This window comes from Hemicordylus capensis, chromosome 3 (genome assembly GCF_027244095.1).
Source record: "Hemicordylus capensis ecotype Gifberg chromosome 3, rHemCap1.1.pri, whole genome shotgun sequence".
In the NCBI taxonomy this organism is placed as follows: domain Eukaryota; kingdom Metazoa; phylum Chordata; class Lepidosauria; order Squamata; family Cordylidae; genus Hemicordylus; species Hemicordylus capensis.
The window spans coordinates 297,464,915-297,481,473 of NC_069659.1; the positions used below are offsets into that span (position 1 = coordinate 297,464,915).

At 41.3% G+C, this 16,559-nt stretch overlaps 1 protein-coding gene across 7 annotated transcripts in view; it reads left to right on the forward strand.

The window, feature by feature from the left end:
- The window catches only part of RYK (receptor like tyrosine kinase), a 102,987-nt gene that overhangs the window by 19,051 nt on the left and 67,377 nt on the right, over window positions 1-16,559 (forward strand). For all 7 annotated transcript variants that reach the window (XM_053307652.1, XM_053307653.1, XM_053307651.1 and 4 more), the window contains exons 2-6: window positions 8,844-8,965; window positions 10,144-10,243; window positions 11,426-11,560; window positions 15,003-15,059; window positions 15,609-15,753. In XM_053307652.1, coding sequence (XP_053163627.1) covers window positions 8,844-8,965; window positions 10,144-10,243; window positions 11,426-11,560; window positions 15,003-15,059; window positions 15,609-15,753 — 559 coding nt within the window. The remainder of the gene's footprint in view (window positions 1-8,843; window positions 8,966-10,143; window positions 10,244-11,425; window positions 11,561-15,002; window positions 15,060-15,608; window positions 15,754-16,559) is intronic.

Sequence of the window (16,559 nt, forward strand, 5' to 3'; positions counted from 1 at the left end):
CAGGAACAGGTATATGCTCAGTATCCTCTGCCGTGAAGTCAGACAAAAAAACTCATTTAGCTTCTTTGCATCCTCCTTGTCCTCAATAATCTCTTTCACTCCCTCATTGTCTAATGGTCTAACAGCCTCCCTGGCAGGTTTTTCCTGCTTCTGATGTATTGAAAGAAGTTTTTGTTATTCCCCTTGATGCTTTTAGCTAAATGTTCCTCAAACTCTCTTTTTGCCTCCCTTATTGTCACCTTGCATTTCTTTTGCCAGAGTTTGTGTTCCTTTCTGTTCTCTTCATTTAGACAGGCCTTCCAATTTCGGAAGGAAGTCTTCTTCCCTTTTATGGCTTCCTTGACAGTACCTGTTAGCTATGCTGGCATCCTCCTGGACTTAGTGGTACCTTTCCTCCTTTTGGATATACAATCTAACTGGGCTTCTAGTATTGTGGATTTGAGTAAATTCCATGCACTCTGGTGCAAAGTGACTCTCCTGATTTTCCTTTTCAGTTTCCTTTTCACCATACTCCTCATTTTGGAGAAGTTTCTTCTTCTGAAATTCAAAGTGTCTATATTAGACTTCTTTGGTGATTCTCTCCCCGCATGTATGCTGATTTGATCGCACTATGGTCACTGTTCCCTAAAGGGTCGATGACACTGACATCCCTCACCAAGTCCTGGGTGCCACTCAGGATCAAGTCCAAGGTTGCCTTCTCTCTGGTTGGTTCCAAGACCAACTGTTCTAGGGCACATTCATTCAGCATATCTAGAAATTTGACCTCTCTGTCACTACCTGACTGTGAATGTGTGGGTAATTGAAGTCACCCATTATTACTGCCTTACATCTCCATGACACCTCCCTGATTTCCTACTGCAACTCCCAGTTACTGTCAGTGTTTTGAGCACATTTCCTTTCAGTCCTTGTATTGTCATCCACAGGGTTTCTGTGGAGGATTCCAGTCCACCTAGGTTTTCTACCTTGTTAGATTCTACCCCTTTTTTAAACATCCATTGCTACTCCACCTCCAAGGCTCCCCTCTCTGTCCTTTCTATAGAGTTTATATCCAGGGATAACAATGTCCCACTGGGTCTCACTGTTGCACCATGTTTATGTTATGCCCACTATATCTGTTTCTGTGTTAGCAAACAAGCTCTCCAGCTCACCCATCTTGGCTTGGAGGCTTCTGGCATTGGCATAGAAGCACCTGTACGCTGAATCTCTTACCTGTTGTATGCTATCTTCTCTGGACTCTTTGACCAGCTGGCACAGCCTTCTATCTGCTCTTTATGTGGTTCTGCTCTGTTCCCTTCTGTTTTATCTGAATCCTTTGCACCCTCACACCTTAAAGGATGGCATTTGCCGAACCTGTTACTGCTCATCTCCTTCCGGCTGTTCCCCAGGCTTCATTTTAAAAGCTGCTCTGCAACCCTTTTGATTTTAAGTGCCAGCAGTCTGGTTCCCTCTTGGTTCAAGTGCAGCCCATTTCTTTTGTACAGGCCTTGCTTGCCCCAGAATGTATCCCTAGCAAATCTAAACCCCTTCTCCCAGCACCAACGTCTCATCCACGCATTGAAACCCCTCAGCTCTGCCTGTCTCACTGTACCTGCGCGTGGAACAGGTAGCGTTTCTGAGAATGCTACCTTGGGTGTCTTGGACTTCAATATGCTACCTGTCAGCCTAATTTTGCTTCCAGGACCTCCCAACTACATTTCCCCACATTGTTGGTACTGACATGCACCACAACAGCTGTCTCCTCCCCAGCACTGCCTAACAGTCTATCTAAATGCTGCATGATGTCCGCAACCTTCACACCAGGCAGGCAAGTCACTGTGTGGTCAACACACGGGTCACAAATGCATCTCTCTCTACCTCTAATGATCGAATCACCCACTACAAGGAGGTCCCCCCCCGGAGGAGTATCCCCTGTGCGAGAGGGTATGGGCTCATCTTCTATGGAAGGGGTCTCTTCTAAAGGAGCATTTCCCTTTTCCTCAGACCATTGTCCTCTTTCCCCGAGACTTTCATTCTCCGTGACAGCAGAGGAGCTATCAGCCCTGGAGTGGGATGTCTCTACCACGTCCCTAGAGGTCTCGTCCTCATGCCTCTGTCTCCCTGAGCTTCTCCAGATCCGCCACCTTGGTCTCAAGGGAACGAGCTTGTTCCCTGAGAGCCAAGAGCTCCTTGCACCGAGCACACAACGTCCTGTTTGCTATCCCTATTCACTATGCTCTTTTCACTATGCTCTTGGGCCTTCAACTCTTATGTAGGAGTAGGCTTCAAACTGAGACACAGGATGTGGGACCTTCCATGGCCCTAGGTGACTCCACCCCCTCCAGGCAGGGACAAACAAAAACACTAGAGTTTGCTAGCCCTGGCAAGTGCCAGCCTTGGCAAATAACACACACAAACACACAGACTAGGACTTATCCCTTAAAGAGAAACCAGCCCCTCAATATCTCCCCTTCTCCTGTTAGTTAGTTTGAAGGGGGGAAAGGCTAGATGTTGTTCTGTTTAGAATAGCTTGTCACCTCCTGAAGCTGTTTCTGCTCTTCCCAGAGTAGGCTTCCAAACTGTCTTCAATGGCAGCCCCACGTAGAGTGCATTGCAGTAGATGTTCTAGGAAGTGGTGGCAAGCTCATCTCCCTGCCCTCACCCTCAATTCCTATTTCCACCTCTCTCCTTTTGAAGGAAGTCCTTTTCCGTTGAGCCTCTTTGAGTTCCAGCCAGATGCAAAAGATACAGGGTGGATAAAAATGAATTGATTTTTTTATTTAAATAGGATTTTTTTTAATTTAAATCGGATTTTTGAGGAAAACTAAAGATAGTTTTCTATATAAGATACATTATAGTCCAAAGGTATTCATCATGAAATAAGGATTAGTTTTTAATTATGTAGCATGAGGCTGTATATATGCAATGTTTATATTTTTTGGTAAATGAATTCCATTAATCCATTCACAATGTCATGCTCTTCCAGAGGTTTCTGTAAGATTATTTTGGGCAATTTTTCTATCTAGAAGAGGACCAAAAATGAAACCTTCACCTGGTTGTAAATATTAAGATTATACCATCAAGAATGAGTCTTTATGTAAAAAAACCATGATATAAATCTAGTCTTACTGACTAGTGATTTAAATCGTGATTTAAATCTATTTGCTTTAAATAAATCCACCCTGAGATCTGATACAAATCAAACATCACAAATGTTGCATAGTATGAGAAGGAAGACATTTCTAAGTTAAATATCATTGACTTGGCAAGCAAAATATGTCGATATGGTGTCACAGCATTGCTGAAGTAACTAAAAATGTAAGCAAGGACTGGCTTATTCTCTTGTTTTTAGTACCACCTTTGTTGCAGGTGTTCTAAAAGTTTATTGATAGCAGTTGCTCAAGATAGCTAAAAATATTAAAATTCTACAGAACTGCAAAAAATCCCAATAGATTAAAAACCTGATTGCTCATTGTTGTCGTCTTCCACTGTTACTGTCAGTTGCTATTAACCTGTGTCAGTAGCAAGGATGATTTGTCTGTTAGCTTAATGGCTGATAATTCTTTATTAATACTGTGTCTCAAAAATAGCCGTGTGAAGAAAAGTAGCCTCTTAAATTATGAGAACCATGAGTGTATATATATTTACATTATCCATACCAGGCCGGTATGAATGAAATATCAGCATACTCCACCATGAAGTATTTAACATACAGGCTGTTATCACTTTGTTGTGTTCCAAACACTGCGTGTTGCTTGCTCTTGAAGGCAGGTTCATTTAGAGATGCTGGGAATTAACTAGGAAGTACCTCTCATTTACACACACACACACACACACAAGCTCCTGTAATTGGATCTAATAATCAACTGTGGGGAGGACTTATTGGGACTGAAGACCTGTGAATCTGTTCTGGCTAAGAGTCTATGGCTCCAAAGTATGTTAACTGAGCATAAAGTTGCTTTTCATGATGCAATGCAGGCAGATAATCTGTCTAGGAAACTGGGTGCAACCCAAATAGCATCAGAGGGCAAAACATGTTCAACGTAATAATTAAAAAACAAAACCGTTTTAAAAGGGAGAAGCAAAGTATAGTTTTAAAATAAAAACATATACATCAAATGTGATACTGTTCTGTCTACCACAGTGTATTTTGCCTAAATGATTTAAAGTGCCAGGCAGGGCTTTGACGACTTAAAGACATTTTGGATTGCTGCCAAACCATGTCTAAACTCAGCCTAAATTTACCTGAACTGTTTTTTTGGTGATCATAGGCTTATTCATGCATGCATTTCCATCACTTGACTGCAATGTTGTGAGGATTTGGAAAAGTGAAACTGTCATTACTGATCAAATAGAACACAGTTATTGCATAATCTAGATATTTATTTCTCTAAGATGTAGCTGTGGCTAATCCCATGCGTGGCAGCTCTTGTGAGAGTTCGTGAGCAGCTGCCAATTAGCCACAGGGACCGGGGAGAAAATGGCAGCGGTGGCCGGTCAGGGTAGAAAACGGTGGTGGAGGCCAGCCAATGGAGAAAATGGCAGTGGGCGGAAGGAGATGTCCACAGAGGGAGAATGAGCTGGGGGGAGAACAAAATGGGACTGAAGTGGAGGAGAGACATTGAGAACTAGGGGTGCAGATGCTCTGCACCAGGTCAACTAGTTTCATATTATCTCACACACAATGCTGTTAAATGGAGATGGCTCGTGTTCAGCTGTGAATCATTTGATGAAATAGTGAGTGATGCAGATGAATGTATGAATTTATCCTACAGGGTCTAATGAGATATAGTGGCATGGAAAAAGCTAGTATAGTGCTGTGGCTAAGACTGAGCTTTGAATCTGGAAGCCACAGGTTCAGGTCTTTCCTCTGTTATGAATTAGATGGCAAGGCACTTTCTCTGAGCACTCCATACAAGATGGTTGTAAAGATGACAAGGATATATAATGTTTTGAATATTTGAAAGTACTATACAAATGCTTTTTATGCCTGCAGCTTAAACTGTGCTCCCCCAGCTAGGCACTTCTGCAGAATCATATATTTCCCTAATACTGTACAGGGAACTTAAACACAAGGCCTAGGGGCATTGTCAAACTCTTTTGGTATTTCCGGTATGACCCATGGCAAACTAATATGCAAATAATTGAACTGTGAGTCTTCAGGTCAATGGCTCTGCACATCCACTCTGACTTGCTTGAGATTCCTCCTGAAAGTGGTGTGATGCCTTTGTCACAGTCTCTTAATTCCCATATCCTACTGCAACTAACCTTAAGTACATGTGACTAAAAACACATATTCTTTTTCTACCCTATACCCTCTCCTCAGTGTGTCAAATTTTAGATTGTAAACTCCGTGGGACAGAGGCCTGTCCTGTTATGCACATTAAGCACTAGATTAATAAATACTCCATGTGTTAGCATCAGACTTGAATTAGCGGTGGAAGTTTTCTTCCACTGCATTTACAGCTGATGAGAAAGGGTGATGGCTAATGGAAAAGACTTGGGTGACAGGAATACTTAGGTTGGCAGGATGGAGTGGGGAACTGTTCTGGCATGTTGTGAAAAGCAAGCGGTAGCATTTTAGGAAGAGAGTTTAGATGTTGAGGAATTGAAAGCTGCAGGAAGAGCTCCTCCCTCTTCTGCAAATAAGACATTTAACACCCTATATAACCTTATCTTCTCTTCACCCTGAGTAATTGTCAGCATTATTCAAAAACAGAAGAAACATCAATGCAAAAAGCCTGAAACCATTGCTAAACATAGCCAGCAGGGGGATGAGTGTATACCTTGCGAGCAACAGCCCCTCTATCAAACTGCTTTCAGCTCTCCAGAAAGGGGGAAACAAAACAGAAGGAAACCAAAAACTAAAGTTTGTCTCCAGCCTAAGAGATCATAGTGTTAAGGACTGTCAGTAAAACCTTTATAAAATTGCAAGTTAAACATTGCTTGCTTGCTTTAATAGTGTATTGTCATAGTAACTGAATAAAATTAGCCGCACGTCACCCATATATTGACATTTAAATTATAAAACCTTGGGAAATGCTATCTTATTCTTACCTCTAATGAGAATTAGTTTTTTGAAAGATCAGTCGCTTTTTAAAGATAGACCTGTTTCTTTCACATGCTTCAGAAGGTGGATGAATCTGAAACAGGCAAGAGATTTGTACATACCATATACAGAAATGGTAATTGCTCAAATTGTATAGATGGTTTTATGTAGTTGTTAGACAACATTTTGAGTAAAGGGCAGCTAAAATAACCTTTAAAACATTCCACTCATTCTAAAAGAGAGAGTTCTTAAGATTTTTTCCCCAATGTTCCTTCAAAATTTGCAACTTCTCAACTGAAAACGTTTAGAGAATTATTGGTGGGGGGGACCCTCCTTCCCTCCGCCTTTTTTCATATCCCACCCCATTTTTTCATATCCCATGAGGGAGGCCCGGCTGTCGTGCACTCGGGACAGGGCCTTCTCTGTTGCTGCTCCTAGACTCTGGAATGCTCTCCCGGTGGCCATTCGTTCCTCGGACTCCATCACAGCTTTTAGAAAGCTTTTAAAGACTTGTCTTTTTACCCAGGCTTTTACATAATCATTTTTTACTGCTGTTCTTATGTGTGTTTTATCTGCTGTCTTCTTTTTTACATATGTTTTTAGCTTGATGTTTTTACTGCTTTTATTGTATGTTTTAATTTTTGTAAACCGCCTTGGGGTTTTCTTTTAACGAAAGGCGGTATAAAAATGTAAAAATAAATAAATAAATAAACCTTCAGGTCTATATTCCTGGGTTTAAATTTAGGTTTGCAGTAATAATAATTTTAGTAGTAGTAGTAGTAATAAAATATTATTGTTGACGCCCCTATTGTTAGACGCCCCATAACAAATTGTTCTCTGGGTGGCTCACAACAGAAAAAAAAACATTATACATGAAGCCACAACACACACACATACGATACAATATACAATACAAAGCAACTTAAAATCTCTTTAAAAATAAGTTAAAAACCAAAATTTTAAAGGTTAGAGTGAACCAAAAGGTCTTTACTTGGCATCTAAAAGAACAAAGTGATGAAGCCAGGTGAACCTCACTGGGGAAGCTGTTTAGTAAATGGGGTGTAACCATTGAAAAGGCCCTCTCCCTAGTAGCCACCTGGCCCACCTCATTTGGCAGGGGCATTTGGAGCAGGGCCTCCGAAGAATAGCAATAGCAATAGCAATAGCACTTACATTTATATACCGCTCTATAGCCGGAGCTCTCTAAGCGGTTTACAATGATTTTAGCATAAGATCTTAAGGTCTGACTTGGGACATATGGGGCAAGGCATTCTCTCAGGTAACACAGTCCCAAGCCATTTAGGGCTTTAAAGGTTAAAACCAGCACTTTGAATTGGGACCAGAAATGGACTGGGAGCCAATGCAACTGGCGTACTGGCGTAATATATTCAAAACATCCAGCCCCAGTTAATAATCCTGCAGCCCTATTTTGTACAAACTTCTGTTTCCAAACTGTTATCAAAGCCAGCCCTAGGCAGTATTCCCTCTAAGGCATGCACACATGCTTGCGCTCACAAGTTTTTTTTTATGTCTGCTCAGTTAATTTTAGATCCTGCTCAGGTTGAATCAGAAAGGCCCCACTCGCATGTATGCACACACTGCCTTGATACTCCCACCCAGAATAAAACTCATTCCGCACACAGATGAAAAATAAGATGAGAACACTGACCCCAGGTACTATGCATTGAAGTAATCTAAGCAACTAATCTAATAAGTTGTTCTAATAGGTGCTCGCACTCAATTATGTAGAAAAGAACTTCTAGGGTTTGGGAAGTGATGATCTTCTAGCCCCTAGATATGAGCCATTTTGAGCCCTGTGAGTTATCAGGATAAGGCAGTGAAAGTGACGACACACATCACTAAGTGAATTGGCATGTCAGACTGATTTTAAAAAGCGGGGGGGTGGGCCTAGCAAAACTGAGTCATTCATTTGAACTCATTGGGAAAAAGTCTCAAGTACAGGAGACGTCTATTATTTGCAGGGGTTTTGTGGCAGGTTGTGTGTGTGCAGATGGCAAATTTGCAGATACTGGATAATATGGGTTTTGTCCCCGTTTTTCCAATCAAAGAGCTACAAAGTGGCTCCAGCGCTCAAAATGGATGATGGTGGAACCTTTTAAAATCGTTGCTGTGTGATGGGAATGGCAGTGGGGACTTCTTCTCTCTACCTACCTGCCTTCCAAATGACTTCGCAGGCCAGTCTGGAGCCCATTTGGGGCCTGCATGAGTTCCACAGCCCCCCCCCCATATGCCAAGGTCGGGTGCCTATTTCCCAGCCATGCGTACGTGAAACCGCACGTGTTGAACCCGTGGATGATGTTTGCCTGTATTATGCTAAAGAATAGACTCAGGAGAGCAGGTTTAGCTGTCTACAACTCATGCTGACTTTTGATAGTAGTTATGAATATTTTAAATGGGCTCAACTTGACCAAACAAGCACAGAGAAACTATAATTATAAGGCATAGTTTCAGTGTTGCCCCAGCTATAAAAAATATTTACAATATATATTTACCACAATTGGAAGGTATATGAGAGTTTGGACATAAAGTACCAAATTTCAGTTTCCATATTTGGAAGGAATAGAGCACATTCATGTGTTCTCCTTCACCATTTCCAGAGTCTAGCGTTTGTGCATGGTGTTTACAGCATTGACTGAAGTGCTATATGGTTCATATACATATTGATGTTTTTACTGTTTGACATCCCCTACTCCTAAATAAGCACAGCTGTAATCTTTATTTGTTGTATTCAAAGTTGCCTTTGGCTGTGGCTTAGCTTTTCACCTGTCTTAATTTTCTCTGTATTAAAACATTCTAGGTATTGATGCAGAACTTTATTACGTGAGGAATGATCTTATCAATCACTACGCTTTGTCCTTCAATCTGCTAGTACCAAGTGAGACAAACATCCTCCATTTTAGCTGGCATGCTAAGGCCAAGGTAAGTATCAACTTTTTTTTCATTATATGTAGATGAATTAAGCCCCAACATTAATTGTGTGCATGTGGATGGGGTTGGACACAGTTTTTAAAAAAAGCTATAAAGTTACACACCGACTAATTTAACAAAATGCTGTGTGACAGGCACTATGAAGCTTTGGAGAAGGAATGGATCTGAATAGAAGCAGACCAGTTTTTACAGATTTGTTTCCATTTGGGCCTAAATTCGTAACAGCTGATTTGGGTCCAAATTGAAGCAGATCAGCCCACCAGTTTGGAACAGATTCATTAGGGAGGAAACTGCAAAGTGTTGCTACACAGAAACCCTTTGACCTATTTGTTTGCAATTTGGTTTCCAATTCTAGTTTGGAAGCAAATTATGATTTGCAGTAACCATAGTTTGGTCAATTTGAACTTCATGGAAATCTGTACTTATCACAAGCCACTGAGTCTTGGGGTTAATTGGAGCATACAAGGGGGAGAGCTCAAGGAATGGCTACAATGCCAAAACCTGGTTTGCAGATGGGTCCGGTAGTTGTTAGTTTCTGGGAGAACCTAGAAAAGCGATAGAAACCATGATCTTAAAGTTTGAGCTCTGGATGGAAGCAGGTACCTATTACAAAGTGACTGGAAAACTGATTTAGTCATTTGAATGTATCCAAAGATCATTCCAGTTGGACATCTAGCTACATCTTAACAGCCCCATCGCCTGTTGAGATCATCTGGAGAGGTTTGTCTCTGGTTGCCGCCAACTCGTTTGGCGGCTACTTGGGAGCAGGCCTTCCTCATAGCTGCTGCCCCAGGACTTTGGAATGCACTCTGTTGAAATAAGAACCTCCTCATCTCTGGCTGCTTGTAAAAAGGCACTGAAGACATATTTATTTACCCAGGCTTTTAATTAGATGTGTAGGTTTAATATGTTAATGTTGGGTTTTTAAATTATTTTAATGTTAATGATTTTAGTGTTGAAATGGTTTTAATTTTTTAATTGATTTAGTGTTGAAATGGTTTTAACTGTAAACCATCCAGAAGCACAGGTTGTGGGTAGTATAAAAATATGCTAAATAAGTGAAATACTTATTTGGGCTGTAATTTAATTCAAGTAGAAGCAATTCTGGCGCAGTGTAAATATGTATTATTGAGCATATTCCTTTTGTATTTTTCTGTATATCATTACAGATTGAATATAAACTGGGATTTCAGATTGATAATTTGCTAGCCATGGATATGCCACAGGCAAATATTTCTGTACAAGGAGAAGTGCCTCGCACTTTATCAGGTAAGTAGTCTTCCATTAGAGGAAGTATAGCACTTCTTCCTGACACACTGACCTTGTTACATACATTGCTCTTAATTTCTATTTGAGTCAGCTATGGTTGGGGAAGGAATCACAATGTGGAAAAATGTGTTCAGAGATGTATGTATGTATGTATGTCCATCCTAGAATTCACCTGTTAGGTCTGATTCTTCAGTGCTTTGGATTGGCATGTGAATAAGACCTGTAATATTGCTCTTCTGGCTTCATTGTCCAGGAACTAACCTCCTTTTCAACCAGAAAGTGCTCCTCTATGCACATGAGGAGGAGATTTCTTTCTAACAGCAGTTGCTTTCCTCATGAGATGCTGCACTAGAGGGCCCTGCTGGTGAGGGGGTGAGGATTCTTTTGTAGGGGTGAGGGACTCCTGCAGGAAAGGAGCTAGGAAACTCCCATATGTGAGCTACTGCACGGTAGAACTTCCAATCCTGGTTCTTATTTCTATTTACATGCTTGCCCTCAAAGAATCCTACACTATTGGTGAACTTTGATCACTAGTAGTAGTCATAGCACCTGAAGGAAAGGTGCTTCGTAATCATCAAGTGGATTTGAATAGAAAATATAGTGGGGGCAGAGTAGTCAGCCCTTGTTCAATAGAGCAGTAAACCATAGATAAGTGGTGATCTTTATTGCTCTTTATGGTGCACAATTCAAGCTAGTGATGTACAATGTGCAAAATGTTGTGCTTTATGAGAAATGTGACTGGCAGGATAGTTTAAATATTAAATGCAAACCTATTGAAATATACTTTACATTGGGTTCAAAACTGTGGATTTCACAAAGATTTTAGAATATGTTGCAGTTATACACGCACTGTTCGGCAAGCTGGTGAAACTTCCCAGTTTTGCCTATGTTCTGGAAGTGATCTGTAAGAAAGGAAACAAGTTTCTAAGCTCAAGTGTTTGTGAGCTTTTTTAGAATGTCAGCCACTGTCTCCAAAGTTCATGGTGCATTGGAAATAACATGAAGAGATCAAAAGCCATATTAGTTTTTGTGTTAATTGTAGCAAAGAGAATACTGCTAAGAAAATGCTCAAACATGCATTCCGGTGCAAATGGAATGCTGCTTTTTCACACCATTTAAAATGTGTGCTTTAAAAAATATCTTTTAAAAAAACATGTATGTATGTGGCTTTTTTATTTACAGTGTTTCGAGTGGAGCTCTCCTGCACTGGCAGGCTAGACTCTGAGGTTACGGTACTAATGCAGCTCAATATGACAGTAAATACTTCAAAAAATATCACAGTCTTAAACTTCAAACGAAGGAAAATGTGCTACAAAAGTAAGACATTTTTCTGTATTTGTATTAAGTGGGCAATTCATGCTTGCAAACTATTCACGGGCACTCATCTGAAATGGAATCCCATTTCTTCTCTTGCTTCATTACCAACTCTGTAAGCCCCAGAGAAAGTGAGTATGCAGATCATGCTGCCAACCTGGGGTGCTACAATTTGCCTGGTTGGGAACAGAAGCATTGAGTCTATTTCAACTAGCTTTGTGGGTCTGGGATAGGCCTACTGTGTGATAGTATATGTGGTGGAGGGCAGGAATATATGGGAGCAGAGAATATGTCTAAAAGATCCACAAGTCTAGTAACACAAGCACTTCCAAAAGCAGAAGGGATGTGCAGGTGAAAGAGAAAATATAACACACTATGCTGGAACCTAGTGGGTAACATTCAGGCTATGATTTCTGTGAGCTGAAATGCTTCTGCATGGGAAAGGGTGATTTTCACTTATCTCCCCCCTTCCCTCTGCCCCAGTGCCTGGCAGATTTTTCTCGGGGAACATATTTTTAGCCGGCACTGCAGAGGGAAGAGAGGATTGGTGACAATAGCCACCTACCCATATGTGAGCAGATGCATTCTACTTACTCAGGTGTTAGTCTGGATGCCAACTTCAGTGAAGATTCCAGTTGCTTCTAAATGGTGTACTTCATCTGTTTCTCCTATCAACACCTACATAACATGTGGAATGCGGCTGAGATGGTCCAATTAAGTGGATCTAGGAGAAAGACAAATACTTAAGAAATAACCTGGTTACAGTTTATTAACTTCTGGAAACATTGATAAAAGCAGTTGTATTTGTATCTAGCTTTTATTGTACTTGTGTTTCAACATTTCTTTTATGCTATGAACTGTACACTATTTTTATCTTTAACTCTATTGTTTTGAACGTATTGAGGTACTTAAATATATCACAATATATAACTGAGTGGTTGATTTATAATTTTAAAATAGAGCAATTTGGGTCACTGTTGATATTGGTGCTGTAGGAAATTAATATTTAAAGCAAGATTTGTGACTGGAAAAAACTTACTGTAGCAATAACAATTAATGTGCTGGACAGGTAGAGTAGAATTGGGGGTTACTGTCCTTCTGGAAGCAGTGGCCGGCACAGCAGAGTTTTTTCTGTTTTATGAGGGGGAAACTGGTGGGGGTGGGGGGGCGTGATCCCTCTCCCTAAACATTGCCAGTGCCTCCCAAAATGATGCCTCTGAAGACGGGAAGATCTCAACCTAGTTTCAGGCTGCACATACAGCTGCAGAGGGGCAGAAGGATTGCTGAAAATCCCCCCTTGCACGATGGGAAACCCTGGTGCATCAGTACAGGTGTCTGCTAGTGTGCATGTCCCCCCTCCCCAATAGAATTGTGAAGTCATCGAATCTTTATAAAGGAAAGGAAGTTGAACATAAGCTTTCTTCAGCTTAATACAATTACAGTGGTCCCTCGACTTACGAACTACTCGACATCCGTAGTTTTCGACTTACGAACGACAAAAATGACCGGAAGTCATTGCCGGTTTAGATGCGGCTTCCTCGACTTACGAATTTTTAGATGCGGTTTCCTCGACTTACAAATGTTTCCAGACCTCCGTGGGTGCGCTTTTCAACTTATGAAAATTTCGACCTACGAACGTGCGTTCGGAACGGATTAACTTCGTAAGTCGAGGGACCACTGTATTATGCTAACTAGTATTTTTTAGCCCGTTAATAACGGGCGCTAGCCTTTTCCTCCTCTCTTTATGGGGGCCAAGCGGAGGCTGTGGAAATCTTAAAAAGAAAATGCTGCCCCCGCTGTTGCCGCTGAGCTCCCACCCTCCCTCCCAACTTCCGACACCACCTTACCCCGGCCCATGTCAGTTGGGGGGGGAGTCCTTAATTGAAGAGGGAGAGAGAAGCTTGCAAGCAGTGCTTCTCTCTCTGCAAAGTCTCTTCCTGAACTGGCGCTTTGGGCGGAAAGGACGTCTCTTGCGTCCTTTCTGCCCAAAGCGCCAGTTCGGGCAGAGCCTTTGCTCAGAGAGGAGCACTGCTTGCGCGCTCCTCTCTCCCTCTTCAATTAAGGACTTTTTCCCCCCACCTGACATGGGCCGGGGTAAGGTGGTGTCGGAAGTTGGGAGGGAGGGTGGGAGCTCGGCGGCAACAGCGGGGGCAGCATTTTCTTTTTAAGATTTTAATGGCCTCCGCTCGGACCCCGGTCCCTGGTCCCCGTCTCCCCGGTGTGGTCTCCGTCTCTCCTGTGGCCGAGGCGGCGGCTCTGCTGCCACCTCGGCCAATTTTCCCCGCCTCCTCTTCCCCGGCTTCGCGGCGGCCGCTTCTGTCCTTTCTGCGGCTGGGCGAAGCCACCAAGATGGCTGCCTGGTGGCTGTGTCCGTTTTTGTCTTGGCCGAACTGGACATGCGCTCCGTGCATGCCAAGAACAGGCCTGGGAGGCACGGACAGACACCAAGCGTTTTTTAGAGAGGATGGCAGGCCTGGTGCTAAACTGAGTTGTTGATAGCTTAAAGGTTTAGAAGAGTAGGAAGAAATTCATGTGCACTTGGGGGTAAATTTGATCTGTAGGGATATGTATGTATGTGTTGAGTTTCCTGTGTAGAGACACAACCCCCCCCCCCAAAGGGCTTGTATGTATGTGTGACAAATTTGTTTCCGTTTGTGCAGTAGAATACCTTGCCACCATTAACAGTTGTATTTTATTCAGTTGCATTTTTTACAAAATCTTATGAGTGAGGAATACTTCATATTGGTTGGGTCAGAACTTCACAGCATTGCTTACCACATTTTGTTATTGAGTCTGCACATACCCACATACAAAATGTGGCAAGGGATGCTGTAAAGCTCTAATTCAGGATTCCGTTCTGACTGAGTTGCTATGAACCTTACAGAATGCAACACAGATGCCTATAAGTGTTGAGCCTTTTATCTAGGATTAAAGGTAAAGTGTGCCATCGAATCAGTGTTGACTCCTGGCGACCACAGAGCCCTGTGTCTTTGGTAGAATACATGAGGGATTTACCATTGGCTCCTCCCGTGCAGTATGAGATGCATAAATCTTAAACGGGAGTTCAGTATTCTCTTCCCACCTTTGTGTAAACAAGCATCTATCTTTGGAAGCTAGTGTTACACAAGGCAACTGTAGTTTGCATTCTCCATACTGTTGTATCATCCAGTATTGGCATATGTATAACTTATGCTGCTTTTTCTGTGTACACCAACATTGGATTATGTAGATATTTCTCAGTTGGTCTCCATGTTGAAAAGTTTGTGCTAAAACTTGGAGGAAGTTTGAACAGAGGGTGTGTTATGCGTTTTTAATTTGCCTAGACAAAACAAACACCCACCCACACATACACCTGCCCAAAGCTCACTGTACTCTAAAATAGATTTTTATTCTAAAATCACAAATTTAGAGGTTACTTCAAAAAAAATTTTTGTCTTCTCTTTAGAGCTTGAACTAGAAGTAAAACCACCAATATCCGACAAAAATAGCAGCAAAGCTATTTGTAAGTAAATGTGTGTTTATTTTTTATGAACTACTGAGGGCATTATTACATAGGTGTGTTCTTTTGGTAAATGAATTGAATTCTTATGGACAGAAAATGAGTAGTAGCCGGCTAATTATTAAGGGCCAGAAATATTCTATTGACCTTTTGGTTAAGTCTATGTTGTTAGCTTGACTTGATGTCGTTTGCATAATTGGCTTACAGTTCCCTTGTAGTGGAGGGCATCTCCCTGTCCTTGGTACTCATCAGATGAATCTTTTTGTTTCTTGAACATAAAACAGAAGGATTCAGGTTATACATGCTGTGATAGGTATTTTCCCTAGACTTATTCCTACTGCTAATTGTGTTCAAGTTTTTAGATGTAGCCCTCTAAAAGAAATCTTGGCACTATACTTTTTCCTTTGCTGTAATTCTAAATTATATGGCAAGTTGTAATACTAGAAGATATAAAAATAAATGGTTTTTTAGCACAGTTGTATATACATTTAGTTGATAGTGGCAAATGTTATGTCCATTTTGTTGCAGTAATTTTTTAAACTTCAATTTCAGTTGATCCTGTAAATGCAGCTCCTACCACTTCTACACGTGTGTTCTATATCAGTGTAGGAGTTTGCTGTGCAGTCATATTCCTGGTAGCAATAATACTAGCTGTTTTACATCTTCACAGTATGAAGAGAATAGAGTTGGAAGACAGGTAAAGAATAAAACATTTTTTTTCCCATTTGTCATGTGAGATCTGTTATATGGGCTTTGCTCCAAGATAATGTCATGCAAGACTTCTTCAGTTATCTGAATTGACAAGTTCTTTTAAATAGACTTGAAAAGTCTTGCAGCCACAACGTTAGTTGAGGAGGAAAGCTAATGGTGTTTTCTATCACTATTTCCCTTAATCTCCCCAGTTCTAATTCCTTTAGAAACCTACTCAAATTTAATGGTTGGCTTGAAGGTAGAGTTATGTTGAGTAAGGAAAGCTAAATAGAAACCTCTTCAGATAAATTCATGGAGGACAAGTCTATCAATGGGAACGGATCTGAGGGCTATCGGCCACCTCCAGTCTAAGAGGCAAGATGCCTCTAAATACCGGTTGCTGTGGAGCAATAGCAGGAGAGAGGGCATACCCTCATCTCTTGCCTGTGGGCTTTTCAGAGGCATCTGGTGGGCCACTGTGTGAAACAGGATACTGGGCTAGATTAAGCCTTGGACATGATCCAGCATGGCTGTTCTTAAATGGTACCAAAAACTGTAATTAAAACTGTATTGCTCCGCTTAAAGCACCAAACATTCCTTTAGCATCCTATTAAAATATCTATCTATCTATCTATCTATCTATCTATCTATCTATCTATCTATCTATCTTATTTCTTACATTTCTATACCTCCCCATACAAAAACATCCCTGGGCGGTTCAAGTCAAGTGACCAAGCATGTTAATCTGTGGAACTCTTCACTGAGTATTTGCATTTGTTACTTCAACATGCTGAAGTTGAAACTATTATAATT